The sequence below is a fragment of the Triticum aestivum genome, chromosome 2B, assembly GCF_018294505.1.
Source record: "Triticum aestivum cultivar Chinese Spring chromosome 2B, IWGSC CS RefSeq v2.1, whole genome shotgun sequence".
NCBI lineage: Eukaryota > Viridiplantae > Streptophyta > Magnoliopsida > Poales > Poaceae > Triticum > Triticum aestivum.
In genome coordinates, this window is record NC_057798.1 from 464,278,583 (window position 1) to 464,293,737 (window position 15,155).

General features: G+C 45.4%; 1 protein-coding gene across 2 annotated transcripts; it reads left to right on the plus strand.

Annotated features, from left to right (window-relative positions):
• Window positions 1-92: 92 nt before the first annotated feature.
• LOC123045478 (uncharacterized protein At4g26450) lies at window positions 93-4,594 on the plus strand. 2 transcript variants are annotated; one of them, XM_044468544.1, is made up of 4 exons: window positions 95-2,279; window positions 3,166-3,346; window positions 3,458-3,506; window positions 4,157-4,594. In XM_044468544.1, exons 1-4 carry the CDS (start codon window positions 379-381, stop codon window positions 4,204-4,206), a joined length of 2,181 nt encoding a protein of 726 aa, XP_044324479.1. In that variant the 5' UTR covers window positions 95-378; the 3' UTR covers window positions 4,207-4,594. The 2 variants fall into 2 exon arrangements, with proteins under 2 accessions (XP_044324480.1, XP_044324479.1); XM_044468545.1 differs by lacking the exon at window positions 4,157-4,594 and having other exon boundaries at window positions 93-2,279; window positions 3,458-3,514.
• Window positions 4,595-15,155: the final 10,561 nt, after the last annotated feature.

The following is a 15,155-nucleotide window of genomic DNA, read 5'->3' on the forward strand; positions in this document are numbered from 1 at the left end:
CCGTGTCAACAACTCCGGTTATCCACCGCCGATCCACGTGTACACGCACCTCCCCCCAAACCATCCGAACAGCAAAACGAATCAGAGCTTCTCGTTTGACTCGTAAATCATTTCTCCTCTCCACCCGCAGCTGCGAGCAAATTATCCTGGAACTATTTTTTTCCTCCTCCTCCTTTTCGTCGCGAAACGGAAACCGCAGCTCCGGCTTCGGAGGCCCCAAATCTCGGCGGCCCCCGATCGATGGTCCGGCGCCCCGCCGACGCCGCCGCCGTCCGCCCGTGAGCCTCCGCCCTCCTTCGGCTCGCTCGCGCGTGCGATTTCTCGCATTTTCCTTCGGTTGCGTGTTCTCTGTCGCGTTGCATCTGTTCGCTGCCGCGGATGGATCGGGGGCAGCAGCAGCAGGGCGTCAGCCTGCAGCCGCACCGATTCGACCACCCCCGGATGCAGTACCCGCAGCACGGCGGCGGCCGCAGCCGCGTGCCGCCCTTCGCGCGCGGCGGCCGCGGCCAGAAGCACTTCTACCGGCAGCCGCCGCCGCCGCCGCCGTCCATTCAAGCGGGCGCGCCCGCGCGGCACAGGTACGAGGTGCTCATGGAGGCCGGCCGCCTCGCCGCCGAGTACCTGGTGGCCAAAGGCGTGCTCCCGGCGGCATCGCTGCAGCGGGGCGGTGGAGCTGGGTGGGGTCAGATGCCGCCCGCGCCTCCGTTGCCGCAGGCTCAGGAAGCCCCCGCGTTCTACGACTCCCGCCGGAATGGCCGACAGCGTCTTGATGATGACTACGGTAATCCCAACCCCCGGTCACGCCGGAACCATGGTGGTGATTACATTGGCGGTGACAATGGTAACTACAATGGGAGGGGGAAGAGGAAGTTTGGGGCTTACAACAGGAATTCAGAGTGGGGCCGGGACAGGGAGAGGAGTAGGGATTATTTAGATAGCCGGAATTATGGTGATGATGATGAGGAAGATAGGGCTCCTGGGTATAGGAGGGACCGGCGAGCAAGTGCTGGGATTGATGAGGTTGGGAGTAGTGTCTCGGGCGTGGCTGGGGAGAGACCGACATCAAAGGTGGAGGCTGTGGGGGAGTCGGAGTTGGAGGATACTGGCTCAAAGGTGAGCTCTAACAGTAATGTCAGGAAGGATGTTGATGCCGTGCAAGAGGTGCAAAATGAGAATGAAGCTAATAAGATGGAGGAGGATAGTAAGGTGTCTGATTTAGAGGTCGTTGAGAAAGGGATCAACAGTGAGAGTATTCATAATAATGCTTCTTCTGGTGTTGTTGAGGAGGGGGAGATAAATCATTCGCCAATGCCCTCAGATGACAAGCCTGATGATGGTAGTATTATGGATGAGAAGGCTGAACATGACAAGAGTTTAGATGACAAGGCTGAAGATGAGAAGGGATCAAGCGTTGAAAATAATTTGCATGGTGGTTGTCAGAATTTGCTGAGCAATTGTAATTTTGCAAGAGCCCCAACAAGACCACGATCAATACCTGCTCATAGGAATGGACCATCAACCCATAGAGATACTGCATTGGCCAAACAGGTAGATCTGGCTCCTCTGATGGTGATTGATGGAGCAGCAAATGACAGCCCCTTGACTAATGTCCAGGGAGACAATAAAGATGACCTTGTCTGCCTAGAACATACTGACCCAAGTCTTGCTTGCAATCAAATGGTGGAACACGTGAGACTCCAAGAAGAAGAAGCACAAACTGAGATACAAGATGTGCAAGAACAGAACAGTACTGCACAACATTACACAGTTCAGGAAATTAAGGAGTGTGATGGACTGAATCCTACACTGGCTTCTCAGGCTCAGCACGATTGTTCAAAGCTTCAAATCAGGGAAGAAGTGCAAATTTACAATATCGATACACCACCACAACATGAAGACTTGATTGATTCAGCTGATAAAGGGAAAACAACAGATAGTGTGGAATTATTACCTCATATCAAAGAAGAAGCTGTTGTCACGATAAAAGGGGAAGAACTTGGACAATCTAGCTCATTTAAAATATGTGATCTCAACCTCATTGGTAGTCCAGAGCTTGCTGATATACGAAATGATCCTGGTTTCGGCCAGTGCTCCAATGTTGTATGTTCAATAGAGGCGCAAAATCAGCAGCATTTTGATTTTGGAACAACTGTGGGTAACAATGCTAGTAATACTGACAGATTTGCCCAAATTCCGTTAAACGATAAGGTTATTCAAATAATTGATATTGAAGATGACCCTCCAATTGAACCTAGTGTGTCTGATACTTTAAGACCAAAGTAAGTTCCTTCCTCCTCCCATCTCTCTGCTATTTCATTCTGCTGATAGCATTTTTCAAAATATCGTTCGATAAATCATTTAATTGACTGATTAATCCCTGCTCGGTGGACCACCAAGTAGCCGATTAACTGATTTATGGGCCGATTCGCCTATTAATCCCCTACTTGCCAAGCCAGCCGAGCAGTTACCAGTTAACGATTTCCTAAACATTGGCTGATAGATACACAAGACAAGAGTGAACATTTCATTTCCTTTTTGAAATAGATTTATCATGACTGGCCTTGAAGAAACTTGTCTTGGACTAGTTAAGTTTAGGCAATCATTTTTGTGTAGCCACTAGCCAGTTATCAGCACTAATTGGCTCAGTGATCTTCGAAAAACTGTTGATAGGTAAATATGCTGGAAGCTATCTCGCCAATAGTTTCATTACTGATTTCCTGGAAAACATTGCCATCTTAGCATCAGCAACAACAAGATTTGTATTTTTCATGTCTAGGGCATTAATATAATGAGCTACTGCATTCACAGTAAAAGAGAACAAGAGACTCATTTGTAGCTACTGGAATTTGAAGTAATTCAGCTAAAAAGGAACATTTTGTCAATTGCTTTCTAAACCAAACCTACTATGTATATGTGTAGCAGCGTGGCACTATGCCAAAGTAATGCTCAAGATGGTACAACCACGCCTTCAGTATATTTGTGTAGTCCACCGGTCAATAACATGGGGGAACCATTTCAGTGGCCAAACCAATCATGTACAAGGCTATAAGTTGACACCTGTTTTATAAGTTGCCTTGATATATATTTCTATATCCGTTATGCTTGCTACATGCTTCAATTTTTTTAATCTATTTTTCCATACTAATACAATCTACTGTCTATCAGAAGTGAGATGGTATATCCAAGCATGGATAATATGATGGGCTCTAGTGTGAACACAAACATTTTCCCTGGCACGCAAGATGGTTATAACATCGCAATTCCAGATTTCCTTGGTGCTGATATGCCATGCTACCCACCATTACATGCAGACCTTCATGCCGAGATGGGCCTAAATGATCCAGAGGTGAGGTTTGCTGGTACTGGTAGTCAGCTAGAGCAAGTGAAATTTCGTGGAGTTACCATCATAATGTCACATAGTTTTCACAAGTAATGAATAAATATATTTTTCTTGCAGGTCATTACTGTCATGGATGATCCAATATATGATTCTCTAGGTGATATTGGTAATTGATACTTCTCTATTATGTTCTTTTTATATTTGTTTTGTTGTTTCTGTGAAGTGCAGCCTACCTCTCATTTACCTACTTCGTAGAATGTTGAAACTTATATGACTACAAAAAATATGCCAAAGTTCTAATTTCTAAACTTGCAAGCACTAAGGTTCAATTCATATTTGTTGTTCTGCACATATCGGTTATCCTTGCAGCATAGCCTTTTGTATTTAGTGCAGAAAAATGAGATAGTGGAAATGCCGATAATGTAGTGTGCCTATGTTCACTTTAGTCGGCAAACCATTACAACTGGAAAAAAGGGGGTGTCCCATACTAGATTCTAGCTTATACTTTGAGCTGCATGTACGTAGTTTGGGTCAGCTCACACATTCCAGAATGCTGTCAGTTGCTGGAGCTGTGGATCATATGTTTGCATAAAATCATCAAAGTTCGAACTTCTTCTGTGTAGATTGCTTTGAATTCCTTTTGTTCCTCTCGCAAGAAAATAAAAGAAAATGAACAACATGCTACTAGTTTTGCTTGTTGAAAAATGCAGCCTGCCGTCCATGACAGCGGCACAATGCTTCTAAGCTCCTGGCATTATGTTCCATCTTTCCCCAAGACTGGGTTGCAATTTTTGAAACTGTTCTTTTTTTTCCCAGGTTTTATGGAGGTTTGGGACCAGCAGCCTCCGGACTACAAATTCTTCTGATGTGGCGCTAAATCTTGCTGCTGAAACTGTCCGAGAATTCGACGAATGAACACAAGTTGTTCTAGACTTCTAGTATAGCTGGAAATAAACAGTTAAATTTCTGCTGCAGCACGAGCAGCATCTCACGGACACAACACACACACGAACACACGTCCAGTCCAGGATCATCTTGGCCAATCCGTGAGGACAAGGTCTGCACGGTTTGCTCAACCACTAGAGTAGATGGTTAGTGTTTTGGTCGTCTGGACCTAGCGCACGTGTAGCATTTTGTTCATTTGTTCAATGGTGTATTCACCCCCAAAAGGATTGTTCTTTTTTGTATAAACAAAGTTTGATATGTCATGCATCTCTACTACTTAAAAAAAGAGTAGTGTTCCTTTTCCTGCCACAGGACCATGTTTTGCCCGTCCTTCGTCCGTCTCCATCGCTACCCCTCCCGCACGATGAAAAAAACCGCTCTCGTTCCCTCCCGCACGACGAATCCCCTTCTCTCGATCTCTCCTTAGATCCAGATTGTGACCCCTTTCCCACCCTTCCCTTGCTTGACGGCAGCCGATGGACAGCTGCAGCCACCGCCGTCGCCATCAATCCCGGCCATGGTTCCACTGCTGTCGTCGCCACCAATCCCGACCATGGTGCCGCCGCTGACCTATTCATCTTGCCTGAGGTGCGTGCTGACAATTGTGGGGAAGGGAAGATGTGTACTAGGTGCAGGGAGAAGACCGGAGTCTTTTGGGATGAGAAAATTTGAGAGGGGCGATCGGCCATGGCGCCGCCGCTACCATCTTTCCCCTCTAGACCTATTTATCTTGCCTGAGGTGTGTGCTGACAATTGTGGGGAAGGGAAGATGTTTACTAGGTGCAGGAGAAGACCGGCGTCTTTTGGGATGAGAAAATTTGAGAGGGGCGACCCTGCTGCTCCTGTTGTTGCTGCTGGTCTCTATGGAAGAGATTGGGAATGCTTCCTCAGGCTTAAACATGGACCGAAAGTGGGCTGCAATTTAATTGCGCCAGCCGGGTCTTGAACTCAAGACCTTTTGGCTCTGACACCATGTAAAAGTGCATGCTCTAGCCAATGCAACCAAAAGATCGATCTGATGGAAGAGACTAGGCAGCACATTATACGTCAACATGACGGACTGCTCTCTGGTTTAATATTTTAATTTCTTCTTCAATGGACTAATGAGTTTATGCTTCTGTTTGCACCAATTTGAGAAAATGGTTGTGGAATGTAGTAATCATGAGAACAAGGTCAAGCCATGCTTAGACTTGATGGTACTTGCATCCTCCTCTGTGGTATCTAAGTCTTTGATGTGTGCATTTGAGTTCAGTATCGAAGTTCACAGGTATCTAAGTTTTTAATGTGTGCATTTGTCACATGTACTGAAGTTTCTACTTACCTTTAATTTCTTTGCAACCTTGTTTTTCTGGATTTCCCTGAAATTTGAGAAGGGTGGGGTATGTGGTGGAAGGGAAGATGCCCGAACATTTGGATGCCCCTGCTGCCACACTTTTGGTCTTCACTTGTGCATCATTCTCATATATTTCAGCTTTGATAATTAACTGACCATTCCGTTCTCATTTGTGATCACGAGGATGCCATCATTCTTATGTCGATAATAACTGACCATTCCATTCTCATTTGTGTGGAATTCAATTGGCCTATTGAGCAATCTGTATGTGGGGTCGTTATGATGGGAGAGGAGACGACTCGGAACAGGATGCCAAGGAGATAAAGGATACTCCCTCCGTCCGGAAATACTTGTCGGGAAAATGGATGTATCTAGATGTATCCAATTTCATCTATTTGTGCGATAAGTATTTCCGGACGGATGGAGTATTTCCTTATACGTTAAGGTAATATGCATCTTGCATTCCTGCTATTGTATTGTTGCACCACATTATCAGTGGTGGCAGGGGTCCGACCGCTGCACCTAGCAGTTGGGGAAACTGTACCTAGGGTTTTGGGAAGGATCCTCGAGTGGGGCGGCGCCCACTTCTGCCATGTCTCCGGTGCTGGCGCTGCATGCGTTTGGTTGGATACTGATTGATATTTGACTGTGTTTCTTTGTTTCCTAATACTCCTTCCGTCTAGGTGAATAAGTCATCTTAGGTTCTGCACCGTGACCAAGGAAAAGATGAAAATGAGAGAACTTAATGTTTATTTCCTAATTAATAGCACTGTATGCAATAAACTAACCACTGCATGTCGTATTTGTTGTTTCAAGTCATTAAAAGTATGCACACCACACATCTCTTATTGATTGATATGTCAAGAAATAAGAAACAAGGTACTTTCTCTGTTCCTAAATATTTGTCTTTTTAGAGTATCAAATGGACTACCACATACAGATGTATATAGACATATTTTAGAGTGTAGATTCATTCATTTTGTTCCGTATGTAGCCACTTGTTGAAATCTCTAAAAAGACAAGTATTTAGGAACGGAGGGAGTAGAAGTTAATGCACCATGCCTAAGTGTTTTAGAATTATTTAGTTTTTATAAGATGACTTACATCCCTAGACGGAGGGAGTAGAAAGGGTGCATGCCATGTGTCTAGCTCACGTATACTATTAAGGACTGCTCGCTAATTTTTGAAAAGAGCATAATGTATATTTATTGTCTAAGTGGTGGCGATAGCTTGAGCACAAGGAATGGCTTTGGCATTGAATAGTTAGATGGAACTATATTTAAAGTTATTGATTACACATCCGTCTCAGTTTACAAGTCATACGCGTATACCTAGGTTGTCAATTTTATCAACCTAATATAAATTATATAACATAAAAATTAGACCATTTGAAAATAAAACATCTAAAGTTTATATAGGTACATTTTTTGTAATGTATGACTTGTATTAGGGTGGTCAAATTGATAATCTAGAGATACGCATAAGCCTTGTAAACTGAGAAAGAGGGAGTAGCTTAAGAAAATCCCCCAGCGAGGAGTTAGACGCATAGTGAGGATATGGTAAGAAGAGTTATGCTTCTGACTGGACTACATGAACCTAAGTTTTAGGCTAACTTCAGTTTAAAGGTCTAGGAGACGTGTGGCGAGCGTACGAAGCGGTTGCGTATCTACATCCGGATGAAACAAAATGATTTCCTGTATGCCATTATTGCAACGCACGGGTAATTACCTAGTAAATTTAAATTTGTTGTTTCGCATGATTCTGTGAGCAAGGTTTATGTTCATCTGCCATTGAAATAGTCGGACCAGACCAAACGCGGACCCAGGCGTCACCACGCTCGTAGTAGCTAGTTCGCCGTCACCAATAAACTCCCGCTACCTCGTGGTCACCGACGACCACCGCACGCTACCGTCTTGAGAGATGAAACTGACAGCGGCTGCCTCCACTCGTAGTCATGGACCACTCTACTAAGAACGTCCGCAAAGTCTAGTACTATCTCCGTCCATAGTATCAAAAAAACCGTCGTACTTCTTGGAACGGAGGGAGTACATGACTAATTAGGACACCCCCTAGCACGTTATCAGGCTGGTCATAGTGGGAAGTAACTTAAATAGTAACACAGAATTACTTGTCGCAGAAATAGATGTATTTAAACGTATTTTTAGTTTTAGATACATCCACTTATATCTATTTTTACGACAGGTAATTCGGGACGGAGGGAGTATATTACTATCTTAATAGTGGATATTAACATATGTTGGTATCATGCAAGCTTTCGTTTATTTGGATGTAGACTCATTTTGTCTTGGGTTACATTATATTACGGTAACATATATGTTACCACAGACACATTTCTCCTAGTTAACTACTTATCACATACGCAAACTTGCCTTGATGTGCGTTATGTTACTAGCAAAATTACTCCCACTATGGCTAGCCTCATAGTCAAAATGCCGATGTGGCACTGTAATTAAAGAAAGAAGAAAGGGAGTAACTAAGAGCAAGTACAATAGTGAGCTTATAGCCCGCTTATGCGAAGGAGAGAGATGTGAAAAAGTAAGGAAAGTGATCTCTCATGCAAGAGTCTAGTTATATGCGTATTCCAAGACAAATATAATAATGGCGTGTTTGGTTGCCTGCATGAGGCCCAACCAGGCCCGTGCGGGAAGAATCTGGCCTGTTTGGTTGCCTGCTTTCACTGTTCAGCCCGCATGGCACAAACCTTAAAGCACTCCTAGGCCTGGCTCTCTGGGAACGCCCGAACCGACAGTTTCTCTAGGGCCAGGCCCGAACGGTGCACGCGGGCGGCGGCGGCTGCACGCGCGCAGCCACGCTCGAGAAGCCGCGTTGCTTCCCGAAGCGCCAGGAGTTATTAGCCTCACCGCCCCTCACCGCCCCTCCCCACTCCCTCTCCCCACTCTTCCAACTCTCACCGGCGGCGGCGCATCGGAGCAGAGCAAGAAGACCACCGGACTCCATCAGCGGCGAGCGGATCATCGCCTGGGCAGCGGTAAGAACTTCTCTGTTCGTCACGCACTAATTTTTCTCGTTCGATCCGGCGGTAGATTCGATCCACGGCGCAGAGGGAAATGGCGAATAGAGGTAGATAAGCATGGCAGTTCATAGTAGTTCATACAAGTACCTAGGAGTTCATAGTAGTTCATCCAGGATCGGAATAGAGGTAGATCGGAATAGTAGTTCATAGTAGAAGGGGGATTGGGGGACTGTGGGTACATAACCGTGGCCGCCGTCACCGGCGTGCGGAGCGGCGGGTGGACTGGATGGCCTTCATCTTCTTCTTCATCGCCGTGCGGGGCGGCGCGTCATCGTCTCGTCCTCGGTGGAGTACGACAGCCTGGCTCCAGCTCCCTCGCTGACATCTGCATCGGTTCCTCCTTCTCCTCCTCCTTAGGCTCCCCACCGATGACCGCCAGCGGTGTGATAGCCGTCTCCCAGTACACTGCGGCACGACGGTCATTAGGAGCCCAGTAGTTCTTGTACTTGCACCACTTCTTTCTCTGTTTAGCATCGTCGGAGACGGCCTGATTCATGGCCCAACGAATGATGTCAACTGCCATCACGCCCTTCGCTGGGTCAGGAATCAGTGCCTTCAGCTCTTCTGTAGTGGCCTTCATGAGCATTAGATTCCTTCTGCATGTCAGGCATGGAGCCGAAGTTCGAGCACACCTCCATGGTGTTCTCGAACTTGGTGTGGTCACCAGCCGACCACCCTAGGAAGAAGGCCCTCCAGCCAATACCCCAAGGAAAGAGATTGGCGTTGGAGCTAGAGCTAAAGCTCATGGCGATGGGGAGGAGGAAGGTTGACAGTGAGAGAAGAGAGGGGGTGGGTAAGTAGTGTTGGGCAGGGTGAGTAAATATAGGGACGATGGAGAGGAGGAGAAGAGTGACAGTCATGCCATTTTAACTGCATGCTCTTGAATAAGCCATGAACTCTGTGTTGTGCCTGACTCCATGAATTGTGTGCAGATCGAGGAGAGCAATGAGGTGCTCCCGACCGTTGAGAACAAGGGCAAGCAGCCCCTTCACCCAATGCCCGACGAGGTTGTGCTACCACCCACCGTCGAGGAAGACCCAAAGACGTCTGATGGTGGCGACGACGAGGGCATGGAGGAGCCCCCCAGCAACAAGAGCCGCAATTACGGCCACTACCATCAGGAGGATGGCCCGACTCACTTCTGCAAGGTCATCCTTGCACCGAAGCTTGAGTGCATCCCCATGCCCCTGGACTTCACCAAGCACTTCGTCCCGGTGCCGACGGAGTTCAAGCTCAGGAACAACACCGGCTGCTCCTGGAAGGTGACGATGAAGCTGATGAACGGCAGGGTGACCCTGGATCAGGGTTGGGCCACCTACGCAGCCGTTCATCAGATCAAGATCGGCTACATGGTGACGTTCAAGCTCCTCACTCCCGACACCCTCAAGATCATCATCTTCGACGTGGATGGCATTGAGGTTGTCAACAAGTGCGAGAAGCACGACGAAGCCTTCGCCGCCAAGGAGTAGGGCCGGGGCAACTCCTTTCTAATTACTATCGAGTCTGCTTTGAACTGTTTATGGTTTAGGCGTTGAACTGTTATGAAGTGTGGTACTGCTTATCTGAATTATGTTGTTAAGTAGTTGATGATCTGTTTATACTTTGCTCTGCTTATGATGTGTGCTACATGGTTGTGTCGAAGTGTGCTGGTAACCTCACCAACTAGCCAAAGAGGCTACCACACACCAGGCATTGCATACAACCAAACACCATGCCTTGGGTTTGTCCACTAACATGCGGGCAACCAAACACCAGGCAGTGTGGTTCAGCCCATGCAGGTAAGAGGGCATGCAGGCAACCAAACAACTCGCAGATGTCGCATATGAGGCTGTTTTTCAGAGCCATACTGAGTGGAGAAGGGTATGCAACGCAGGTACTATAGCACATGGCAACCAAACACGCCCCCACACTATTGTATGAGTGATTATATAGGATGACTATAGATGACATGGCTATTTCATATAGCCAGCAGCGGCTAAATTATTAACCATGCTCTAAGATACGACTCTTAGCTCATTTTTCTGTGTAGTGTAATTAATGCTCTAGTCTTTTGTGGCATATGTCCTTATTTTTCTCTTCCTTTCTTCTCTCCACAACTACTCCCTCCGTCCAGTGAAAAGTGTACATATAAAAATTTTAGGACAAATTATGGAGTGGAGTCAAAAATGCACTAGGAAGATGCAAGCCACCATCTCTCACCCCCCAATGAGCTAAGTGCGTGTACAAATTAAGGAGGCCATGTGTAGAATGTTATTGGTCTTAATTACCGTGTGATGAGAGAAAAGTATTATATGGAAGGTAGAGGTACACTCTTTTGTGGACAAATTTTGAAGCCAAACGTACACTCTTCATCAGACGGAGCGAGTAGGTTACAAATGTTGAGATGCAAAAAGATACTTAAAGTAATTAAATGCAATATCACTTAAATACCACCCCTAAGATACAATGCATTGTGGTGATTGTCTCCTTTTTCTTCCTCTACCTAGGATGGCGCGTTAAGAGACGATGCATGAGAGACAAGTTGTAGCTAACAAGGTAGTACTTTTATTCACCATTCCAATGAATACTAGAAGAACGCCCGTGCGTTGCAACGGAGTCACATTAACTTTAAGAGTTCAATATTACGACATTGGCGACCTTTTTTACCATCAAATCCTCACACACACTCTCCTACCCCCTCTTCCTCTCTCTCTCTCCCACTCTCTCTAACACACACACATAGCCTATTTTCCCTGCCAATAAGACTTACTCAATTGGCACGGGCTTTTTAAAAACTTACTTATTGCGTATATAAACATAATGCATGTCAAATTTCAGATGTGTAGAAAAATTGAATTCCATTTTAATTGCAATGTATTTAGATAAAAAATGTAATTCAATGATCTATATATACTGACTCATCTGATGCACAAAATAAAAGAAGGTGGTTTAAGAATATACAACAGTTTTGCACTGCATCACAAACGATAGATAACACCTGAAAGCGTTTTTATACAGGTGCTATCTACTCCCTCCATTCCTAAATATAAGTCTTTTTCGAGATTCTAACGCGAACTACATACGGAGCAAATAGTTTAACATGTCATATATTTGGAGTGTTAAATACTTCAAACAAAAGGCAAACAAGCCATCACGTTTGACCACATAGATTAAAATATCTGAACCATAAATTTCACATATTAACAGATGAGATTTAAAAATGTAGCGTTACTTATAAATATTACTATGTATAAATAGTTTAACATGTCACATATCATTCTGAAAAAATTACAGACAGATCAATGCCTTTATATTAAAAAAACTTAGCTGCGTAATACGACAACCACAAGGTTTTCGGTAACCATCTTATGGTAGACTAAAAAAAGAATCCAAATAAGAAAAGAAGACCCTAAGAAAGAGTCCAATCAAAACACATGTGATTATGTTCAATACCAAAAGGAGAAGTCGGACTCCTACTTCGACTACTAGGGAAAAGCCTAGCAGCAGCGCGGGTTTTAGGCCTATCAGTAGCGCGGGCAGGAGCGCTACTGATAAGGCGCTACAGCTAATGCTTAGCAATAGCGCGCCTGGACCCACGCTACTGATAAATTGACTTAGTAGTAGCGTTTCTTCAAAACCGCGCTACTGGTAATTAGTAGTAGCGCTTCTCCTTTCTCGCGCTACTACTATTATTTAGTATTTTGTTTCTTTTTTATTTCATGTTGTATTCATACACCTTTACACAAGTTTTCATACAACAGGAATTTAGAGATTGTTTAACTCATCATAATGAGTTATTACATCACGGGGGGAAAGAACCGCGGATTAGTTTCAAGTGGATGTCCATCCACTTGAAACTAATCCGTTAATAATATCATCATCATCATCATATCATTAACAACTTATCATCATAATACATCATTGTCATATAACACCTCCTCAAGATCATCGTTTTCATCATTGACATCACATAACACCTCCTCAAGATCATCATTATCAACTCTAACACATTACCACATAATAAACATATTGTACCTCATAGGACCTATTACATTCGATTAAGACATACTACATTTTCTAAGGTAAAATAGCAAAAAACAAGATAGCCCCTGACTCTCCATTATGGAGAATGGAGATTAGTGTTGGGGAACGTAGTAATTTCAAAAAAATTCCTACGTACACGCAAGATCATGGTGATGGCATAGCAACGAGAGGGGAGAGTGTCCGCCCACGTACCCTCGTAGACCATAAACGGAAGCGTTATGACAACGCGGTTGATGTAGTCGTACGTCTTCACGATCCGACCGATCCAAGCACCGAACGTACGGCACCTCCGAGTTCAGCACACGTTCAGCTCGATGACGATCCCCGGGCTCCGATCCAGCAAAGCTTCGGGGATGAGTTCCGTCAGCACGACGGCATGGTGACGATGATGATGCTCTACCGGCGCAGGGCTTCGCCTAAACTCCGCGACGATATGACCGAGGTGGAATATGGTGGAGGGGGGCACCGCACACGGCTAAGGAACGATCCGTAGATCAACTTGTGTGTCATGGGGTGCCCCCCTGCCCCCGTATATAAAGGAGGGAGGGGGAGGTGCGGCCGGCCCCCTTGGGGTGCGCCTGGAGGAGTCCTACTCCCACCGGGAGTAGGACTCCCCCCTCTTGCCTTGGTGGAGAAGGAAAGGGGGGAGGGGAAAGAGGAAAGGGGGGCGCCGCCCCCCCCTTCCTTGTCCTATTCGGACTAGGGGGGAGGGGGCGCGCGGCCTGCCCTGGCCGGCCCTCCTCTTCTCCCTCATGGCCCACTAAGGCCCATTAACCCCCGGGAGGGTTCCGGTAACCCCCCGGTGTTCCGGTAAAATCCCGATTTCACCCGGAACCTTTCCGATGTCCAAACATAGGCTTCCAATATATCAATCTTTATGTCTCGACCATTTCGAGACTCCTCGTCATGTCCGTGATCACATCCGGGACTCCGAACAAACTTCGGTACATCAAAACTTATAAACTCATAATAAAACTGTCATCGTAACGTTAAGCGTGCGGACCCTACGGGTTCGAGAACTATGTAGACATGACCTAGAACCATTCTCGGTCAATAACCAATAGCGGGACCTGGATGCCCATATTGGTTCCTACATATTCTACGAAGATCTTTATCGGTCAAACCGCATAACAACATACGTTGTTCCCTTTGTCATCGGTATGTTACTTGCCCGAGATTTGATCGTCGGTATCCAATACCTAGTTCAATCTCGTTACCGGCAAGTCTCTTTACTCGTTCCGTAATGCATCATCCCGTAACCAACTCATTTGGTCACATTGCTTGCAAGGCTTATAATGATGTGCATTACCGAGAGGGCCCAGAGATACCTCTCCGACAATCGGAGTGACAAAACCTAATCTCGAAATACGCCAACTCAACATGTACCTTCGGAGACACCTGTAGTACTCCTTTATAATCACCCAGTTACGTTGTGACGTTTGGTAGTACCCAAAGTGTTCCTCCGGTAAACGGGAGTTGCATATTTCTCATAGTTACAGGAACATGTATAAGTCATGAAGAAAGCAATAGCAGTATACTAAACGATCAAGTGCTAGGCTAACGGAATGGGTCATGTCAATCACATCATTCTTCTAATGATGTGATCCCATTAATCAAATGACAACACATGTCTATGGTTAGGAAACATAACCATCTTTGATTAATGAGCTAGTCAAGTAGAGGCATACTAGTGACTATATGTTTGTCTATGTATTCACACATGTATCATGTTTCCGGTTAATACAATTCTAGCATGAATAATAAACATTTATCATGATATGAGGAAATAAATAATAACTTTATTATTGCCTCTAGGGCATATTTCCTTCAGTCTCCCACTTGCACTAGAGTCAATAATCTAGATTACATAGTAATGATTCTAACACCCATGGAGTCTTGGTGTTGATCATGTTTTGCTCGTGAGAGAGGCTTAGTCAACGGGTCTGCAACATTCAGATCCGTATGTATTTTGCAAATCTCTATGTCTCCCACTTGGACTTGGTCCCGAATGGAATTGAAGCGTCTCTTGATGTGCTTGGTCCTCTTGTGAAATCTGGATTCCTTTGCCAAAGCAATTGCACCAGTATTGTCACAGAAGATCTTCATTGGTCCCGATGCACTAGGTATGACACCTAGATCGGTAATGAACTCCTTCATCCAGACTCCTTCATTTGCTGCTTCAGAAGCAGCTATGTACTCCGCTTCACATGTAGATCCCGCCACGACGCTTTGTTTAGAACTGCACCAACTTACAGCTCCACCGTTTAATAAAAACACGTATCCGGTTTGCGATTTAGAATCGTCCGGATCAGTGTCAAAGCTTGCATCAACGTAACCATTTACGACTAGCTCTTTGTCACCTCCATATACGAGAAACATATCCTTAGTCCTTTTCAGGTATTTCAGGATGTTCTTGACCGCTGTCCAGTGATCCACTCCTGGATTACTTTGGTACCTTC